Source organism: Homalodisca vitripennis, chromosome 2 (assembly GCF_021130785.1).
Source record: "Homalodisca vitripennis isolate AUS2020 chromosome 2, UT_GWSS_2.1, whole genome shotgun sequence".
In the NCBI taxonomy this organism is placed as follows: domain Eukaryota; kingdom Metazoa; phylum Arthropoda; class Insecta; order Hemiptera; family Cicadellidae; genus Homalodisca; species Homalodisca vitripennis.
In genome coordinates, this window is record NC_060208.1 from 109,479,235 (window position 1) to 109,499,892 (window position 20,658).

At 33.1% G+C, this 20,658-nt stretch overlaps 1 protein-coding gene across 2 annotated transcripts in view; it reads right to left on the bottom strand.

Annotated features, from left to right (window-relative positions):
* Positions 1-20,658, bottom strand: part of LOC124354569 (vacuolar protein sorting-associated protein 13B) — a 143,586-nt gene that overhangs the window by 10,646 nt on the left and 112,282 nt on the right. For both annotated transcript variants that reach the window (XM_046805123.1, XM_046805124.1), the window contains exons 49-56: positions 18,592-18,905; positions 15,970-16,131; positions 15,033-15,224; positions 13,130-13,240; positions 10,366-10,514; positions 6,996-7,239; positions 1,711-2,424; positions 508-684 (exon numbers count right to left, since the gene is read on the bottom strand). In XM_046805123.1, the coding sequence (XP_046661079.1) occupies positions 508-684; positions 1,711-2,424; positions 6,996-7,239; positions 10,366-10,514; positions 13,130-13,240; positions 15,033-15,224; positions 15,970-16,131; positions 18,592-18,905 (2,063 nt within the window). The remainder of the gene's footprint in view (positions 1-507; positions 685-1,710; positions 2,425-6,995; positions 7,240-10,365; positions 10,515-13,129; positions 13,241-15,032; positions 15,225-15,969; positions 16,132-18,591; positions 18,906-20,658) is intronic.

The following is a 20,658-nucleotide window of genomic DNA, read 5'->3' on the forward strand; positions in this document are numbered from 1 at the left end:
CTAAGTGTATGGAGAGCCAAGGAGATTATGTTGAAGGATTCAGCTTGTTAAATAAAACATGTTAATGAATAAAAAGCTTTCATCATACAAAGGTTTGTGAAGACCTCATATTCGTAATCTTTTAAGCATATACACATAAAAAACAACCCAGTTTATAAATTTAAAGAATTATTTGAGACACTTTTTTTACAAATTAAGTTTTTGAATACATAATATTGCTGAAGAGGAGAACAGATTAATTACAAATATTAATCAATTTAGAATATAAATAATTATAATTTAAAGATTTTAAGAATTGGCATTTGCGTAAAATGGACTGATGTAGTCTGAAATATATGGTGGTAGGCACACTACTACACAATCTGACTAATTTTTATTGAAGTTATTAGCAATGTCTCCTGTAGAATCTATGTTGATATTTCATTACAATATCTAAGAGTACTTTTTTACAAGTATATCACAAACTGCAAAAAAAAAATGGATTGAACAAGAAAAACTAATGAATACCTGCTGCAAAATGTTGCATTAGTGAGGCCGAACCATGACCAATACCGATGAAAAATGCTCGAGGCCCCACCAAAATGCCCTGAAGAGGAAGGCTGATGAAGTCTCGGAGACCTAGTCCTAGACTGCGAGCTAGGCCTCCTGGAGCACCCAATAACTCCAGAGAACCAAGAGCCCATCCTAGAAAAATAGTAAAAAGCATAGTTTTAATCCTTTTACAAGTACATGTGTTTTCTACTAAATAGTATAATTGCTATTCTAAAACATTATATTCTCATCTGTGTGAAACTAGTTGTATTCTGGAAATCCATATTTTAATATCTTTATTAACAACATTTTTTTGTCCCTTCATTTTTTAATTTCAGTATGAGATAGATGTAGTAATAATAATTAAAGAAGCAAAACTGTATAATTATGATTTTGCATTTATAATGAATTAAAAGAGAGTGCACAGAAATGCAAAATGTTGTAGAGATTTTAGAAGCTGGCTATGAAAAGAAGCAGAAGCCAGCTGTTTCTAGCCTGTGACGACCAAATTCATCCAGTATAAAACCTGCATATAACCTTCAACAACTGAAGAACCTCATTGACAGTTCTTTAAATAATCACCAAATCTCTGAAGTCTTAAAACTACCAAATTCCAGCGCCAAATAGCTGAATTACGGCATGTAGAGAAAACAAATAAAAAAATTAGCAACACAATATAGTGAGCTGACTTAGAATGTGATGACCCAAAAATAAAACACTCATGAATTGGGTGTTTTATTAAACATATAATAAAAAAAAATAAAACATCTATAATAATTCCTTCTATTGTGGTACTGGGCTTACCTATCTTGTCACAAGCACTACAATGTAGTAGCTTTAACAAATATTAACATTACATCCTGAGTATTTTTATACATATCTTCATATGTAACCAATACTATAGAAAAAGGAAGTATCTTAACTAACAAAACTACGAATGAAATTTTAAGTTAATATACGAGTACATTTTTATAAACATAAAGATAAATTCAAATTTTATGAATAACTCATAATGTACGTTTAAAATACTTAAATCTATTTTATAATTTTGCACAAATAGAAAAATATACCTTAATCTCATGTCATATCTCTATAGATAAACACAGCAAATATTTACAACGTAAATAAAATGTTAATTTTGTAAAGAAAATAAACAATGTAAGCTAGAGTAAAATTTACCTGTTCCATAAATAGCACCAAAGAAGTAATGAAGTGTGAGAGAATGCCCTAGCCGGTAGGCAGTGGTAAAGAGTGATGATCGCTTGAATGCGGCCAACTGCAGTGGTGAGTGGTCTAGAGCTATGTAGAACCTTGTTGAGGTGTGGATGCTCACAAGCAAATCCAACTCAGAAATGCTGAGAGAACGAAGTCGCAAAGGACGAGCCAGATCTCTGGAAGCACTTAGAACTTCGTTGGGTACTGGAAAACCTAAACACTCTGAATCTTCCTGTGATTCTTGCTGTGGTACAGCTGAAGTATGTACAGTCCACAATGACTCCGGTTCATAAGCCGGTGTAGCAAGTCTCACTGAGACATCTGCATTATTTGTAGCCACTTCTTCTGGAGACTGATTCTCAACATCAGGTTCTGACACGTTGAACAAATCTTCCTCTTCTGCACCTTCACTGAGTTCTTTCTTGGAGCTGCTTTTGGTCAGACCGTTTCCAACCTCGCTTTCAACAGTTTTTTGCACATCTTTTGTTCTTGGCTTTGTCTCTGAATCACTCTTGGGAGGAGTGGAGTAGCTCGGCTTGGCTGGAGAGGATTTAGAGGAGACTTCACCGAACAGTGACATAGGCACCGTGTTCATCAAACATTCCTTCAAATGCAGAATGTACTTGTCTTCAATGTAAATTTGCATTGGAAGAAGTTTTACACTGACATCTTGGACCGCTGAAAAAATTCAAATTCACAATGAGATTAATCATTATGTGATTAATGAATGTGTTTATTTCGAATACTAGTTTTATTTTTACTACTAACAATATTTAATACAAATTAAACATGTCTCAAAATGTAATTTAATTGCTTCATATAATACTTTTGCACATGCTAATTCATAAAGGTGCTAACAATTGTAATTTAAATATTATTTAACTATAAATTTGTCCATAAAACTCAAAACTGATAACCAGATGGTTAAATATATTTTTAGATGTACTCAGGAAATACAAAGCCCTCATTACAAATTAAAACAATAAGAAATCAGTGATACCTAATGGGGAAATTAAAGACCACCTTTCCAAAGACATAATCTGATGAGGAATAAAGTCTTATTGTCTTCATAAATATGAAATAACAACTGATACTTTTAATTTATTGTAGTTTGTTTGTTAAGACAATAATGTAAATTAATAATATAAATTATAATTATAAAGCAATATAATATAAATTAATATTATAATGCTTTACATTAATTTATACAACACATATATACGTGTACATTGTTATTTTAACATATCAAAACACAACAGATTAATATTATCATATATTATTTTATTTATGAAGACAATAATATATCACAAGAATATAAACTTGTAACAAACAGTATGTTTCAATATCCAATTCATAAAAATTAATAAATTGAAACAATACCATTCAAAAACCAATATTTTGAATTATCATTACATTACATTACCATGTGGACTTAATAATAATAGGAAATTTCAATCATTAATATATTTTATATTCCTAACATGTGTTCCTACATTAAATAACACTATATTTGAAAAAACTTGTTAAATCTTAAGTAATAGAAACATTGTTTTGACATTGTTAAAACTCTTAAGACATTGTTAAGAAAATAACATCATTACTTAAAAATATTGTGGAATTAAACTTATTCAGATTTTATGTGTAAAAATTATTTTTTCCTCCTTCCAGGAATTACAGTTCGAGGACTTTAGCTGTGCGCGTGACCTGGAGTGTGTGGTGATGGGCGGGAGGGGTGGCGGGGTAGCATTATGCGCTGCGTCCCGAAAACATTTCCTTTGACTCATGGTTAAAACCCTCCTTTCAGGAATCGTATTGGCCCATGTAACTCATCGCACTCGCCACAATCAGTCTGTTTTGTGACAGTGCTGAGTGTAGCTTGTGCTTCGCTTTTACCGATACTGTCTGTTGAGTTAAAGTCAAAAGCCTATTCATAGTCAGGTGGGTATTAAAGAACCTGGAATTTACTTGGAGAAGGACGGCAAACAATAGGAAATTATTAATTGAAAAGCCAGAAATCCGAGAGAAGAGGATAACATACTTGAGAGCGTTGAAAAATTACAGGGAGCAAGGACGCCCCACAATTTATTTAGACGAATCTTATATACTATCGTCTCAAGTATCTAACCAAACTTGGTCAAATAGCTCAAATGAAGGGTTACACATGCCGATTTCCAAGGACGAGAGACTAATAATTATCCATGAAGTGGATAAAGGAAAAAGTGTTACCGAATTTCGAACCAAATTCAGTACTAGTATTCGATAACGTGCCCTGCCATAACATACAAATTGATAAAGCTCCTACTTCAAAAAGTAGGAAGCAAGATATGAAGTTGTGGCTTTAAAAAAATGGAATACCATTCTGCGACGATATCCTTTTATTCTGAACTCTACAAACTTGTGCAGCTATATAAACCAAGGCATGTCCGGTACGCCTTGGACGAAACTGTTCAACTACAGGGTCATGACATCTTGCGACTTCCGCCCTACCACCCAGACCTCAATCCCATTGAGTTAATTTGGGCCGAAGTCAACATCATGTGGTTATGAGAAATACATCTTTCACTATGTATCAAGCTAAAGCTCTATGCGAAGACAAGATATCATGTATGGGCGCAGAAGAGTGGTCAGTAAAGTGCAAGCACGTAGAGAAAATCGAAAGGGACTATGCAGCCGCAGAACCCCAGATTGACAATATTATAGAATCCCTTACTATATCAGTTGGTTCGGATACCGATAGCAGTGACAGTGACCCAGAAGAGGAGGACAACTTGAGTGGAATTGAAGAACTCCAATGAAAAAACAATCATTGTAAATAACATTTGTTATTAGAAAATTATATTCTAGCATTTAAATTAATTAAATATTATTGAAGTGATTGTAAATTAAATAATAATAGAATACTAAATAATAACAATAATAGGACTTATCCTTGTTTTTCAGTTGTTATATTGTTGTTTAACGTGTTTTTGAAAATAACGTATGTGTGAATAATAATCGGCAAATCGAAATCGTGAGTTTAAAGTCGTTAAGAGATTCTTGCGCCTTCATCTCAGCGGCTAGCACGTAAACACAACCTGCCACACAGATAGCGTTAGTTTTTTGAAAGGGTAGTATTAGGACTGCACAAGCACAGCTAAATTCCTCCAACTGTATTTAGGCCCGGCCTCCGAGACCATGGGCAACTAACATAGAGTGAAAGATAAAATACCAGATTATTATTTGTACCATTGAACTCGTAATAGAATCTAAACCAATTAAAAATTATATATCACGTGTTTATTAATATTTTAAAATACACCCATATCCAACATGGCGTGGATTCAAGTAGTCAAGTGTCAAAATTCAAAACTCTGATTTAATAGACACGCATTAAAAATTAATTAAACACGCAATTAAACCTCTGACCAGTCCATAACTAGACATTGAGCCACTTGGAAGTGAGAGTGTTAATTGACTATTAGGACTTTTCATATATTCCATACTTTATGGATACACTGTATGTTCATATTCAAAGAGATATAAGGTTTAAACATTTTCTCTCTTGGATTTAAAAACAAATATTTTAAAATTTAATATTCTTAAATTTTTAAGAAATATATAGGGTCTCTATTCAATCTAAAATATATTGGCTGGTAAAAATCAGGGACATATCAGACCACTAGCTTGTATTTTTCAAAGAGATTCAGGCCTGAATGTCTTTGGGTTAGGGTTAGGTACAAGATACACTAAGGTCTTGGGAAAGATTCAACAGGTTTCGATTGATAAGTCCGGAACTTTGGTTTGGTTGTCCCATACCTTACCCCTAGTTTTAAAAAGTAAATTGTTAAAAGACAGGAAAGGAAAGTTAATATTTCATTGTGGAAAAACATGGACTCACAAGTAAAACTGCTCACATACCGTTTTGGGAAAGACAATGTAATATGGTTTTGAGCCTACCATAAGAAAAATTGAGACTTTTTATTGATATATTTACAGACAATCCACCTCCTATCATCAAAAGTGTATTGAAAAGATCTTTCTAAGCCTTTAGATACAAGACCCTAGAAAGTTACAAGATGTGTGCATAATCCACAACTTAATGGAAACTAATAGTCAAGGAAGCATAAATAACCCTGCATCACAATGATATGGGCTACAAGGCATATCCCCTTCAGGAAAAACTCAATTATAAATGTACAAAAGACATTAACTTTGTACGAAGATATTTTACACTATACTAATAATACTTTGTAGTATATTAATTTTAGCTGGACACTTTCTCAATCTTAAATTTGTATTAAACCAAATAGAATGTTTCTGGTGAGCAAGATAAATACTTTGTATTAACCCTTTAGTGCCGAGGATAGATGTGAGCGACAATTCCTAATGATGCAAAATGTGACAGAGTCGCTGACATCAACATTATATGTTTATTACAGTTCTCTCTTTATTTTTTAGCACTCTATAAGAACTCAAATGCATGTTGTGTTTTTATTCCTTTGTTTCGCCACTAGCTGATACACATAGTTTTTTCAATCACAGATTTTGTAACATTTGATTGGATACAATTTCCAATCCAGGATCTCGCCAAATCTGCACCTGATTATTACAGTTTGAGAATTAATTGTGCAATAAATATTTCTTTATTATTTTCAAGTAGATACTAATTTTATTATAATATATGAGTAATTTTAGAGAATAGGGGTAAATCATTTCTAACTTAAAGGCAAAACGATTTGAAACATGTATAAAATTATCACTTATGTATCATTGCTACCAAGAAATAAAATGTAACGTTTTGTTTTTTCTTCTGGAATGAACTTTTTCAGCAAAAAAGTAATTAAATTAAAATATTTTTTAAGATTTGTTTTTTTTTTTTTATATTAGTAAACTTACTGAAAAAGTATTTGTAGGTACATTACCTACAGCCAAAAGTCACAACTTTTGGTTTTTTAAATTTTTTCATTAAATTTTCCAGATATTTTAAAAATAAACATACTTTACGTACATATTTTTAAGGCCCAGTTTATTTTTTACACCATGGTGAAAATTGGAAAAAGATATTTTAAACAACGCAGATGCAATGACACTTTTCTTAAAACTCTACATTTTTCAATATAATGGCAGACACTTTTCACACAGGAATTTATAGCACTAAAAATGCTAATGTATCAGTTAAAATAACAAGTCAAATTATAATAAGTTGCTATGATTGACACTTTGGGAGCAGGATTGCAATTTTTAACGGCATGCATCCTCGTAAAACTGACCAATACTAGAGTGGCTGTTGACATCAAAGACAACAGTGAGATCTGCGGCACAGCCTCCAGTTCGAGTTTTCTCCACAAGAGTGCGGGCATGGTGGCTGAGACCAAGGTTAAAGGGCTTGCGCAAAACCGCCCTCTGCATCACCATCACAACAGGGAAATCATAGCCTCCCAGTGAGAACTCCTGGTTGTCCAGTTGCATATCACCAACAGTCACATGTACCTTCATCTCCCGAACACTGGAATCCTGTGGAACATTACAGACTGAATACAGACAGCTTGTTAAAATATGAAAAACTATTAGTTTTAATGAGGGAATGACGAAAAGTACATTGTTCAAATTAAATCCATTGACAACAAATATTGTTATTGAATTGACCACACTTATTTTCACATTGAAAAAAAAAAACGTTTTTTGTGTACATTAATACAGGGGTTTCAGCTCTAAAAACCTGTTTGGTTATTAATAATTAGTTAATAAATCAGAAAAAGGACTGCACATCTTACCACAAGAAATAATGAATAAAACATGAGACAGATTAGAAATAAATTAGACATTTATATCAGTAATGGAGCAAAATTATATGGGGTGAATAAAATGATCAAGTAAACTAAAACGTTTAACTTATCCTAAATTAAGCACGTTTCACAAGTAATGTGACATAAGCGAACAGGTCTCACGCTACCCAGAATCTACAGCATATGCACCTAAACAGCATAATACGGGGTGTCTATAAAAGAACTCCGGGGTTTTAAGACAAAATATTTTAATAAAGTAAAAAACGTACATACATGTTTTATACATGATTAGAAAGCTTACATTTTCAAGATTTTTTAACAACTTAGTAAAGTTCAATGTGAGCTCCGTTAGTGGCACGGCACACGTCGAAACGGTATTCTACCTCTTCCCATGTCCTGGCAAGCATGTCTGGGGGAACGGACGCCACGCAATTCACTATTCGTTCCCTGAGATGGCGAACATTTCGAATTTTCTCCGCATAAACAAGATTCTTGATATGCCCCCAGAAGAAAAAGTCCAACGGAGTCATATCAGGGCTCCTTGGTGGCCATGGAATAGGTCCTTCCCTTCCAATCCACCTGTTACCGAAACGAGCGTCCAGTGACTTACGCACACGCAAACTGAAGTGTGGCGGCGCCCCATCTTGTTGGAAGTAAACTAAACCTTTCTCCGCCTCAATGTCATCCAACTGAGGATAAACATACTCCTCTAACATGTCACAATAGACATCACCATTGATATTCCTTTCGGCAAAAATGAAGGGACCTATGACTCTGTCATGCATAAGAGCACACCAAACATTCACTTTGGGCGTGTCACGTTCGTACTCAATAAACTCATGGGGCGGCTGTGAACCCCAAATTCTGCAATTATGCCTGTTTACAGTTCCGTTCACATAAAAAGTAGCTTCATCACTAAAAACCACACTTTAAAAAAAATCATTATCTTCATCAATTTTAGCCAGCATGGAAACAGAAAAGTCGAATCTCTTAACCTTGTCTGCCGGTTTGATATGGTGTAAAAGTTGAATCTTATAGGCAGTTAAACGAAGTCTTTTATGAATTACCTTATGGACTGTTGATCTTGGTAACCCCAATTCCAGACTGCGTCTTGTTACCGATTTCTTAGGGCTTCGAGTGCATGAAGCTCGGATTCTGTCTACATTCTCTTGAGACACACGCGGCCTAGCCGGCGACTTTTGCTTCAAAACACTTCCTGTTTCCTTGAACGCACTTAACCACTGACGAATTGTTTTGTCTGTAGGCGGGTCAACACCATAGCTACGTCGAAAGTTTCTTTGTACAGTAACAACAGAATTAGTTTCTATGAGCCAAATAACACACTGAGCCTTTTGTTGAGGGGTCGCCATAGCGCAGCAGTCCAGATGACACTGACTGCCTGCCGCAGCCGCTACGTCATTTCAAGGTCAACGCTCCGCAGTGCTGCCAACTGTTGAGAGAAACATTCCCAATTGGTATGAGTAAAACTCTTTGAGCTGCTTGTTTCAAAGGAATTGATCAAATGTTGCTATCTTTTATAGTTTTAAAAATATTAATTTTTTAAACCCCGGAGTTCTTTTATAGACACCCTGTAGGTACTCTAGAATTTGGTTGTGACTACACCCAAGAGCAGCATAGAAGATAGTTGGGGTCCGGCAAATAGTAGTGCATGCATCGTCACTGATGCTGTATTGCCCTACACCAGGCAAAATCATCTCCACATAATAGTGTTGGTTTATAATATTGGATTGAAAATTCCACTTAGCTTCTTTCAAAAAGCCTATGTTCCACTTATTTTTGAATCAGAGTATTTCATAATTCCAATAAACTATAAAAATATTTCAATATTTGTGGATTGATGTTGTATTATAAAATTTAATACAAATGTGGTTTGTGTAATATTTAATAATTTATTTCTCCTAAAAATACTTTCACACATTTTTCACTTTGTATGTGTATTAACATTAACATAATATAAAATTAACAATAGCCTACATCTAATAGAAATACCAAATCTTAAGAAATTTTAACTTATTTAAAATTTAAACTTTTGTTAATATTTATTAAAAAGGTAGGAAAAATATCATAAGGAACAGAAAGTATAAATAATTAGTAGTTTTTTAATATCTCTTAAGGTAAAGTATGCTATATTTCAAGGCTTCAGGACATAAACGTTGTAAATCTGACATATTTCTGCATCATGTTTGTATTAGAATGATATAAAATTGTAAATTTTATATCCAATATAAAAATTGTATTATACTTTCTTATACAACTCTGGTTTGTCAATACAAGACGGAAAATATTATAGAAAGAAAGTTGGTACATGTCTTTCATAAAAATTATAGTGTTAGTATAAAATAATCATATGACTATCTTTTGGGTGAATTTGAGAGAAATACTTTTTTACACAAATGTAGGCTTTTTCAGCCTTCATATTTTGTATAGTATCAACATATTCTAAATATAGTACGATAGCAGATATACCTAGTGAGGATGAGGATGAAGAGTGACCGTCACACTGTCCATGGTCAGTGCAGCCACTGCATGACTCTTGAAACCTTTATGGCTTTCACACATTAGTAAATGTATGACAGCAGACCTACTATAACTGGTGCGGATATGGGTGAAGAGTGACCGTCACACTGTCCATGGTCAGTGCAGCCACTGCATGACTCTTGAAACCTTTATGGCTTTCACACACTAGTGAATGTATGACAGTAGACCTACTATAACTGGTGCGGATGTGGGTGAAGAGTGACCGCCACACTGTCCATGGTCAGTGCAGCCACTGCATGACTCTTGAAACCTTTATGGTTTTCACACACTAGTGAATGTATGACAGCAGACCTACCTGGTGGGGATGTGGGTGAAGAGTGACCGCAACACAGTCCATAGTCAGTGCAGCCACTTCATGACTCTCGCAGCCTTGTTGGCTCTCACATAGTAGTGTACCCGTCAGTCCATGAACGTAGCAGCTGATGTCCAGGCCTTGCACCTCAACTGTACATCATATTTTTTTTGGTTTTTTTGTCTGATTTTGGTTGCAATTACATTACAGTTTATAATTCCATCATCCATCATTGTCAATTCTTCCTACTTGTTGCCATCATATTTTAATCCGGAAATCCCCCTCTTTGGATAAAAATGGTAATATTCCTCAACAAAAGAAATCCTCTCCTTATAACGTTACAGTAAATTGAATGTATCTATTCCCTTCATGATCTTATTAAAAACACCAAAACCGATGCATTCTTACCCTTTTTCTGTAAACGTATTTCACTGAATTTCCATTTAAAACCATTAAACAAATGGACTGAAAGTACAAAACACTATTAAGGGGACACGGAACTCAATATTTTGATTTTTTTTTTAGGTTTTTATTTTTTTGCAAATTATTATAGTTTGATTTGTTACAAAAAAAAATGATACCACTCCCACATTTTCTATGACAACTATAACCCTTATAGAAAAATTAAACAAAATATCTTGTCCCTTGCAATATTCAAACCGATCCGTGATGACAAGAGGTGTAAGATATCTGACTTACTTAGGGGACGGTGACTCTAAGGGTCATGCAGCTGTCAATGAATCAAAGCCTTATGGAGATATAAATATAGAAAAGGCTGAGTGTATAGGACATGTTTCCAAAAGGATGGGGTCGCGACTTCGAAAGCTGTGTAAGACAACGGGAACATTGAGTGATGGTAAAGCACTTGGTGGAAAAGGTAGGCTTACTGGCCCTGAAATAGATACCACTCAGTCCTACTATGGTAAGTCCATAAAAAACAACAGGGATGACTTACTTGAAATGAAAAAGGCCATATGGGCAATTTTCTACCATAAAATGTCAACAGATGCTAACCCTAAGCATACTTTATGCCCCGAAGGAGAACTTTCATGGTGCGGTTTTCAACCGAGCAAAAATAGCTAAAGAGCCATATTCCCACAAGCACTCTCTTCCTGAAGTACTTTTAAATGCCATCAAACCTGTCTTCAATGACTTATCAAACAACACTCTTCTAGTAAGTCGATGCACTTTAGGTCGTACCCAAAATCCAAACGAGTCATTGAATAGAGTTATAGGGAAGCGCCTGCCAAAAACTGTATTTGTAGGTAATGATAACCTTAAAAATAGGAGTACATGATGCAGTTATTAGTTTTTAACAAAGGTGCTTTAGGGAAACTAGATGTTTTACAAGCTCTTAAACTAAAATACAGTGATAATTGCAATCTGCGCCTTCAGAAAATTGATAGAAAAAGAGTGTATGAAGCTGAAAAGAAAGTTCAGGATTCACAAAAGAGGAAAAGGAAACAAAGGAGGATGGCCTAAAAGGAAGATTGATGAGAAAGATAAGTTCAAAGACTATGAATCAGGAGTGTTTTAATGCTGGTAAGTTTCAAAAATTTTAAATCTAGTATAATCACTTACTTTAAACTGCGTTTACCGAAAATTTCATTTTCGCACACTTATGCCCGGTTTTCTCAGAAACCGTTCAAGATAGAAGCTTCAAATTTTTGTCACATAATTATAATGCATATTTGTACAAATATACCTATTATTATCTTGGTATCTGTTTTTATTGGAAATATATTAATTAAACATGTTAAAAAATAAATCTTTAAAATGGTACTTAAAAAAATTTTTTTTGAAAGGTTTAAAGTTGAGATATTTATGTGAAAATAGGTCTGTTTGTAAATCAAAAGAGGTAGTACAAACTGTGAAAATTTCATAGGTCTATCTCCAATGGCCTCTGAAAAAAATGGGCATAAAAATAGCAAAATTAGCATTGTCGGTATAGGATGTACCATGTCCCCTTAATATTGTAATATCAAAACATAAGAATAATAAAATGACAAGTATCATTGAAAGCAAGGTTAGATTCCTTTGCAAATTTACATCCTCTCTCTTACAATACAAGTTCAAGTAATTACGATCAGCTGTGTTTCCGTATCAACAGCAATGTTATTGTTATGATATTTGATCACCTGTGTTTTGAGTCATTATTAACGAAACAGAATACAAAACATTGTTATCACATCTAGCATACATTAAAACTGTCCTTTATATTTAATATATCTGATTTAAATATTACCAAATTGTATAATATGAAACATAATACATTATCCTTTGATAATGTACTTCGAATCAGTCATTTCCTGACATTTAATTAACTTTTAAAAATATGAATTCTCTCTAAAATTCAATATTGAGAAAAATGGAATTTTCAATTTAACATTCTAACCTCACTCTTTTTTACTTATCCAGACTCATTGTGCCTTTTACAAGTGACATCATGTTGATTGTTCAATGATTTTATTGAGATTTCTAATTGGAGAACTGGTGGTTTATTTATATTTTCTTAAAAACCTTTCAGTGATACTAAACAACAATTTAATTCAAATCATAACAAAGCTAGTAGGTGCAATACGTCTAAAGGAAGATATGCTAAGAATCACATTGGAATGACCTTATTCATGGTATAACACAGTAAAAGTTAAAGAAAGAATTAAACAAAACATATAAATTAATTAAAATGTCATCTATATTATGGCTATCCCACCAGTCTGAATTCACTTAAATTCTTCCCTTTATTTTTTCAAAATCAACAAAATACCTGCTCCACTCTCTGAGGGAGGAAATGATGGTGGGGGCGAAGGTTCATTATCCATAGACGACTCTACTTCTTCGACTGAATGGTGACTTGTGTTGCTGATCCTCCTTTCATCTATAAGTACAAAATTGTCTTTTAGAGTTTTGAATAACTAGGAAGATGGCAAAAAGACACCATAAGAGGGAATGTTAGAAAACTGATGTCTGATTTCTGACATTAAGGAAAATAATAGGTTATTTAAATAAATACACACAAAATTAAACATAATAATGTAGTTTTTTTTTTTTAGTTTGTTTTTGACAGAAGGATAGTGAAGGTAACATAAGTTCCATAGTAACAGGTTTGCCATAGATACAAGAAATCAGGAACATTATGTTTCAAGGTTTCGCATCTCTTGTTTTGATGGATAACTAGTCAACCACATAACTAAAATCTAGGCTAAAATAAACAAATCATACCTTAGCATTGTTATACGCATCACAACATGCATGTTGTGTGTCAACTCTATTCTAAGAAACTATCGTTAAGAAATGCACTTAATAAATCGAACACTAATAAATTATTAAAAACTTAATACGGCTAGCTGTAATAGGTCTACGAGCAAAAGCCAACCACTGACGATAGTCATGGCAGATACAAGATTGCGGCAAATCAGTGATGTGCATTTTTTATCACTGAACAATAGCTAATCTCTAAAAATAATCATAAAGCAGACAAGGTAAAATTAAGAACAAAAGTTTCCAAACTATGACAAAATTTGAGTGTTTCCAATATGACTGAATATGCCAAATTCAGGAAAACAAAGAGATCAAGAATAGTGTTAGAAGATGCTTCTACAATTTACTGAAGTACACCTGGTATATAACATTTATGGTTAGAATATAAAATTAACAATATAGGATGACAGAATTGTTGGAAGTATTAAGAATAGAAGGTTTATTGTGTTGTAATATTAAATACATTACAATTCCAAGAGTCAAAAAACATTGTTCTGTATTGAGAAAAAATCTTATAAAGGAAATTGAAGTGTCTAAAAAGACAATGTGGGAGGAATTTAGGAACTCCAAGAATCACACTAATGTTTTGAAAACAGTTTTTAGGTTGTTTTTGATTCCTAAAAAGGTATTTATAGTTAGAAAAATTACAAACCTGTTGACCTGTCTTGTGTGTTTTTTTAAATATTAGAATCCAATACCGAATAAGTTTAGAAAATTAAAAAAAAACTTGTTTAGAAAGATTAGTAACATTTAAGCAACTAAGCAATATATTAAAGGACAGACTTAATAAAGGTTGTTGTGTTCATCACAAAGACCTTCAAGAGTTACTGAAAAGCTATCTCAATGGAGAAAATAAGAAATTAGTCTCAGAAATCAGAATATTCATAGCTATGAATAAGAGAAAGTTTAAATTTAGCAGCCTTGCAGTAATGTGTGATCTTCATCTTTATAAGCTTCCAGGTTTTATTCTAAATTATGATTGTTGAAATTTAATTTCTAATAAATGAGTTTACTCTTGCTAAACTAAATAGTTCTCATAAGATCCCACAGCTTCAGATTGAGGAGAAGAGAGTATTCAGCAATTCTAATTTTGTCTCATCAAACAAATGTTCAACAAAATAAAAAATGCTTTGGCAACATAAAAATATTTAAAACTTTTTATTATTGTAAAATATGAGAGTTTTTACAATTCAAAATGAAGAGGAGGTAATAGAGATAAAAATGTGTTTCAAATATAAGGAGAGCAAATGATTCTATCATTTTAAAAACAAAGGAAGGGGAATTTTTAAAATTATCGTATAGTATGGAGACATTCAACTCAATTGGAAACAAAGTGTTCTGAGTTTATAGGACAACTTTAGGTATGAATAGTTCAGAAAGTCCAAGTATCAGACGAGATGAAGACTTACTGAGTAATTGCCTTGTGAGTTGACCTCTAATGTCGACTGCAAGTATCTCTGTGTGGCTGGCTTGCATGAGAGTGACATGAGTAGTGAATCCTCTCTTGCAGACGGAGAGGCTCAAGTCAGGCAGTCCCAGCAATGTGAGCAGGCGACCAGTGCAGTGCGTCAGACTGATGGCATCAGACCACTTTGGTCCTGCTATAATCCAAGTATTAATCAGGAAAAATTATTAAGATAACATTCCAATGTGAGTGCTCAAAATTACCTTAATCAATTCACATTAAGACAAAAAATCCCTTTTCATCAATCCACAAGGTTAGTTACTCTTCTTTAACAGAAATTTGTTTTGTAGTCTATAGAAATAAAAATACAATTTTGAAACATGTATATGTGAAATCAGTAAGTACGGTGGAACCTCATTAATTCGACATGTACAAACAATACAATTTTTTTATTACTAATAAAACTTAAAGTACACATTACGATAAAGTATAATACAGTATATACAGTTTAATTTTTCTGAAAGAATTTTGTTAATTTCAGTTGGGTCAGCTTTGAATGCCGTTTCCGTGCCGTGCGGGCACGCATCCTTTTCAATATGAGAAGCTCTGCCGGTGTTGTATCTTCTTGTTGCTTGAAATAAACCATTACTCTCCCAAATGAGATGCTGCTTCTGCAAGGCTTATAACTGTGATACTTTTAGTGTTGTCTTTGTCAGTATCCTCCCTGTTATCGGCATCACTATCATAAAAAATCACAATACATTTAATTATTGATTTATACAACAAGTATACTGATAAAAAAACATTCGTCCCATGTTCGGCAGTTTGGGCCAATGACAAGAAGCTAATTTAAAATTTTCTTGATCTGATCCGGGTTACCCGGAGATCCAACATAAAGAAGTCCAACTCTCGTAATAAGGTTGCACTGTACTAATGTTTACCAGTAAGTGGGGACAACACTGCGATGGCGGCCGGAGGCAGAGTGTTTGGCAGACCGGGGTCTGGGGCTAGAGTTCCCACAGGGAAACTGTAGTAAGCAACAGTTCCAGGAGCCATCTCCAGCTGCCACCTGAGGTGCTCACAATCAGGTATATGCCCTCCAGCTAGAACAATGAAAGGCTGTTATATTCAGTGTAAGTTTTAATGGTTTATTTTTTATATAAAAATTAGGAGCTAGTTTAATACATTGACCGTCTACTCTCACCAGTAAGTATTTCATAAAATAGAGTTAGGACAATAAGAAACGGACAGTTTTAACAGTACTGATAAAAGCACACAGATTCTAAGACCAACTAGAAAGTTAGCTGGTTACTGCATACTTTAACTTAATTAAATATTTTTTTAATTTGCCAATAGATTTATTACATATTAAAATTATAAAATATGATAAAAAGTAAATAGAAGCATTAACCCTCCTAGTGATGAATATGTTTATTATGAATGATAGGTGCATTTGGAGTGTTTCGCTGGGGGTTTCTTAAAAATTAATAAAAATTATTAATTTTATTGAAAATACAACATATTATATACCAAAATATTCATAAAAACATAAAGAACGATTTTAAAATAAATAAAACTACTTACCTTTGTACATACCCTTAAATCTTGCTAAAAAATATAAAAAAACAGTTTTTTGGAAAAAAAAATTTTTTTACTACAAAAACCACATAGTATAAAACTTACTAGACAAAGATTTGAAGATAGCCAATTTTTTCTAAATTTCATGAAGATAAATAATATATACAGTTTTTGTACAATATTTTACTTGAAAAAACTGTTATGATGGAAATATATACAGTATGTACATGGAAGAAACCATTCCATTCACTCTTAGGCACTACTACTATCATGCTTTCTCTTCCTCCCTTGATACTTTGGTCTCCAAAAATGATCCAATTTATGGAAACACTCTCTATGAACACCAGAATTGCATCCTGGACACTAGAATCGTGATCTTCCCCTTTTTTTGTGTGGCCACATACAATACATAGCCGCTCTTGTCTTCCTGGTAAGCGTTGGAGGGAATGGCCTGCACCAGGATTTGAATTATAATCATCGGGAAAATTGTCTGCACTGATATCACTGTCACTCACATCACTCATTTGTTCTTCTAAAACATTTCTAATATCTTGTGAACGTAAATCATCCGCCATTTCGAAAGTATTACGATCGGAATAAACGAAATAACACCGATAAAAAACGCCGACACAACTCATAGGTTAGCGGCGCGGCGGTTAGCGGCCGCGAGTAAAACACAACGTCGTAACAAATACCAGCTATTTGTTAATTCTCTTAACAATTCATCTGGAGACAGATCTAGAGGAAATAGGAGACGTTTCTGTACACAATGCAGTAAGTAACGGCCGAATTTAACCGAAGATAGCCGAGCAGCGATGACGAATTCGATGGCATGTTTGAACGTCGACGCATCGACCTCTATCATTCATATTAAACAAATGAACGTCGCTAGAGCGGCTTCTATCACTAAGAGGGTTAAATAAATGTTATATACTATTTGGTTCATCTGGCATGAATAAATTTTGTAATTTTGTACCAATAAAGTAGAACAGTTTTCAAACTCCAGCTTCACGTAATAAATATTGATGATGTCAGTATTCCATGGTGTCAAAAATTAATTTATACAAATTAATGATATTTTACATAAAAAATTAATAAATCACAAGTAAATTTTAGTTTTCAATATAATAATAGGTATTGTAACAACAATAACAAACAAATAGAATATTTAATTTTAAATATAAACCATGAGTCTAGGTTAATACTGAGTTCAAAAATTCAACAATATTATTTTGAAAAATGTGGTTATTTAAGGTATGAAAAAAAACCTCTTAGTTTATTATACAATTTAATTTCATTTGACAAATGATTAATGTATTTTGGTACAACGTATTAAAAATATTCTCTAAAAATAGACTTATTTACTTTTGGAATTGTAAATATATTGTGCTGAGTGTTGCTAGTTTTATACTACAGGTTACGTTCCCCCAAGTTACCACTTCTAAAAATTATTGTAATACTTTGAACAAAAAAATATGTTGTATTGGAATTATTTTTAGATGGCAAAATATAATTTAATAATAATTTTAATCAATCAAAATCGCTATCAAAATGTTATGTTCATATTATTTTTGCAAACTAGTTTTGTAAGTTTAAAACACACTTCACAAGTTAAACAATAAAGTCAATGTTTAATAAATAATAATAATAATTAATACAAATAAAACTACCACAAAAACCAATACTCTAAACTTATTATTTTGTGTTTTTAACAATTCAAAAAAATAAATACAAAAGGTATATTAATTTATCTTGCATAACAGTTATAAATATGTAATTTTAACACTCTCAGCCCCACATTTTCATTGCGGGTTAGGATAGTTACAGTTGGTTAGCAACTGCAGATATGTAGCCTCTATCAAATCTTATGTACGAATAACATCTTGTATAAAGTTTTTTTTTGTTTGTCCATGGTATTTCTGATTATAATCGTCGTAAGTGTAAAGGTACCCCATACTTATGTAAACTCTGCTTCATAGACTTACCACCGTCTGTCCTGGCCTTGGCAAAGAGTACAGTATTGTTTGTGTTGTTGTGAACAGTGAGTTGAGGACAGGGCTGGTCCCACAGTAACACATGCATCTGTCCGTCTGTGTGCTGCAAAGTCAGTACCAGTGGTTCCTGCACCTTCTTCTCTGCCGCCGCTGGGAACCCCACTGTGGTACTATATCTCTCCTCAGTCTGAGACTGTGGCAGCCTTACAGGACAACTGGCCACCCCTCCCACCACTACCACCAGGTAGGGGATTAACTCCTCCTCTCCTTCTCCCAGCACCTTCCACTCTGTCAGTGGCTGACACCTGCAAGTAAACTATCAGTTAGGCCTGCACACTCCCTATAGGCTATATATCTGCTCATAAAACATCATGTAGAGTGAAAGTCTACAGTATGAGTTGGATAGTACCAACAACAAAATGCTTCTGTCTATTAATTTTGTCTTTTGCTTTATTTATTTATTAACCCGTTCTTTGCCCTTGCCTAACTAGCTATTGATATAAATAAATAAATGTTTGATTTACAATTATTATTGAGTTTATTTGTCACATGTATGATACAGGGTTTCGTGAATTATACTGCCATGGGCACATCAAAATAAATTATATCCAACATATAAAAGTTGTGGTGCATGTTAAATTTGAATTTATATAAAAATACGTTCGAATTCTGAAAGATTTGGAATCTTAAATTGGGTAGATCTTACTTGAGTTCAAATCCAGTTTTACTTTGTATGTTCCATTGACACTTATTCATCTTCCAATCATCCATGTTGGTTTAGTGTAGATTTAATACTGGTAGTAGTAATCCTTGCAGATCTAAGAGTTCTGGTTGCCATCCAATATTCATGTGTTCATCATCTAGTAAATGTCTTTTCTGTTCTTGAATTAAAAAATCGAGATTTACCAATTTTTTACCAATAATTTAATACAAAAAATAAAAAGTACGACTGTATTTAATAACTCAAATGTTCATTAACTTTGTGTTTTTTTTTAAATATATTTCTTTACAAAAAAAGGTTCTTCTTCTCATATTCAGTCATGATTTAAAAAAAATAAAATTCCATTATTGTAAAGTCACCAGGTGATCTAAATTCACTTTATAACTCCAGGTGTTGTAAGCTTACTTTGCTTAACAATCTCCTTGATATTAAGATTTAATGTATTCTGTGGTATTTGGTCTAAAGAAATTAATTAATTTTATCTGATGATTCAATTTTACAATAGATTATGTATTTCTATCTTATATGTATGATAATAATTTGTTTTATGTTAATTTTAACTCTAAAATAGGTTGCTAGTTTATCTTAACCCTTCCAACGCGGCTAACGCCTATAGACACGGAACTGTCGATGCTTTAAACGCGGATAACGTCTACAAACGCAAAAGCTTTACTTTTGAAATGGCGAAGAATTAGTTGTTAAAACTTCTGTAAGAGAGCAGGTCGATGTTCCTTTTGACTGTCGGGACTAGGCAAATCGCTTTGTCACGTTGGTGGACGTTGTAACAATATCTACTCGGGCTGAAAGCAATCGCCGCCATTTTTTGTATGGCCTGTGACGCTGCATACGCTTACAGACGCGTTCGTTTCATTCAGCTGTTTAACTACGTGTGTGTTGGTCATATGTGATTTTTCTTTTTTCTTTCATGTATTGATTGTGTAATAAGAAAAGTTTGAATTCATTCATTTTACGTGAACTGATTTTCCAACTTTTATCATTTTACAAGAACAACGTAGTTTGAGTGCATTTTTGGTATATTATGTGTAATATTTTTTTTCAATTATTTGTTTTGTATTTTATACAAGTTTCACCATACAAGTCCAGTTTATTTATTCTAAATAAATAAGGTTTATAAGTACAATATTTGTTTCATTTCCCTTGTAGGCTATCGTATAAATAAGTTTGTGTTGAATTTCATACTATTACATTTCAAAATCTTACACTGAACTTATATATTTTTATGTACTAATTATACAGAAACTTCAGTTACAATGTACTCATTATAAATAACCTGTATAAATGTAATGTAATCTGTCAAATAGTGTTCCTATGTACAT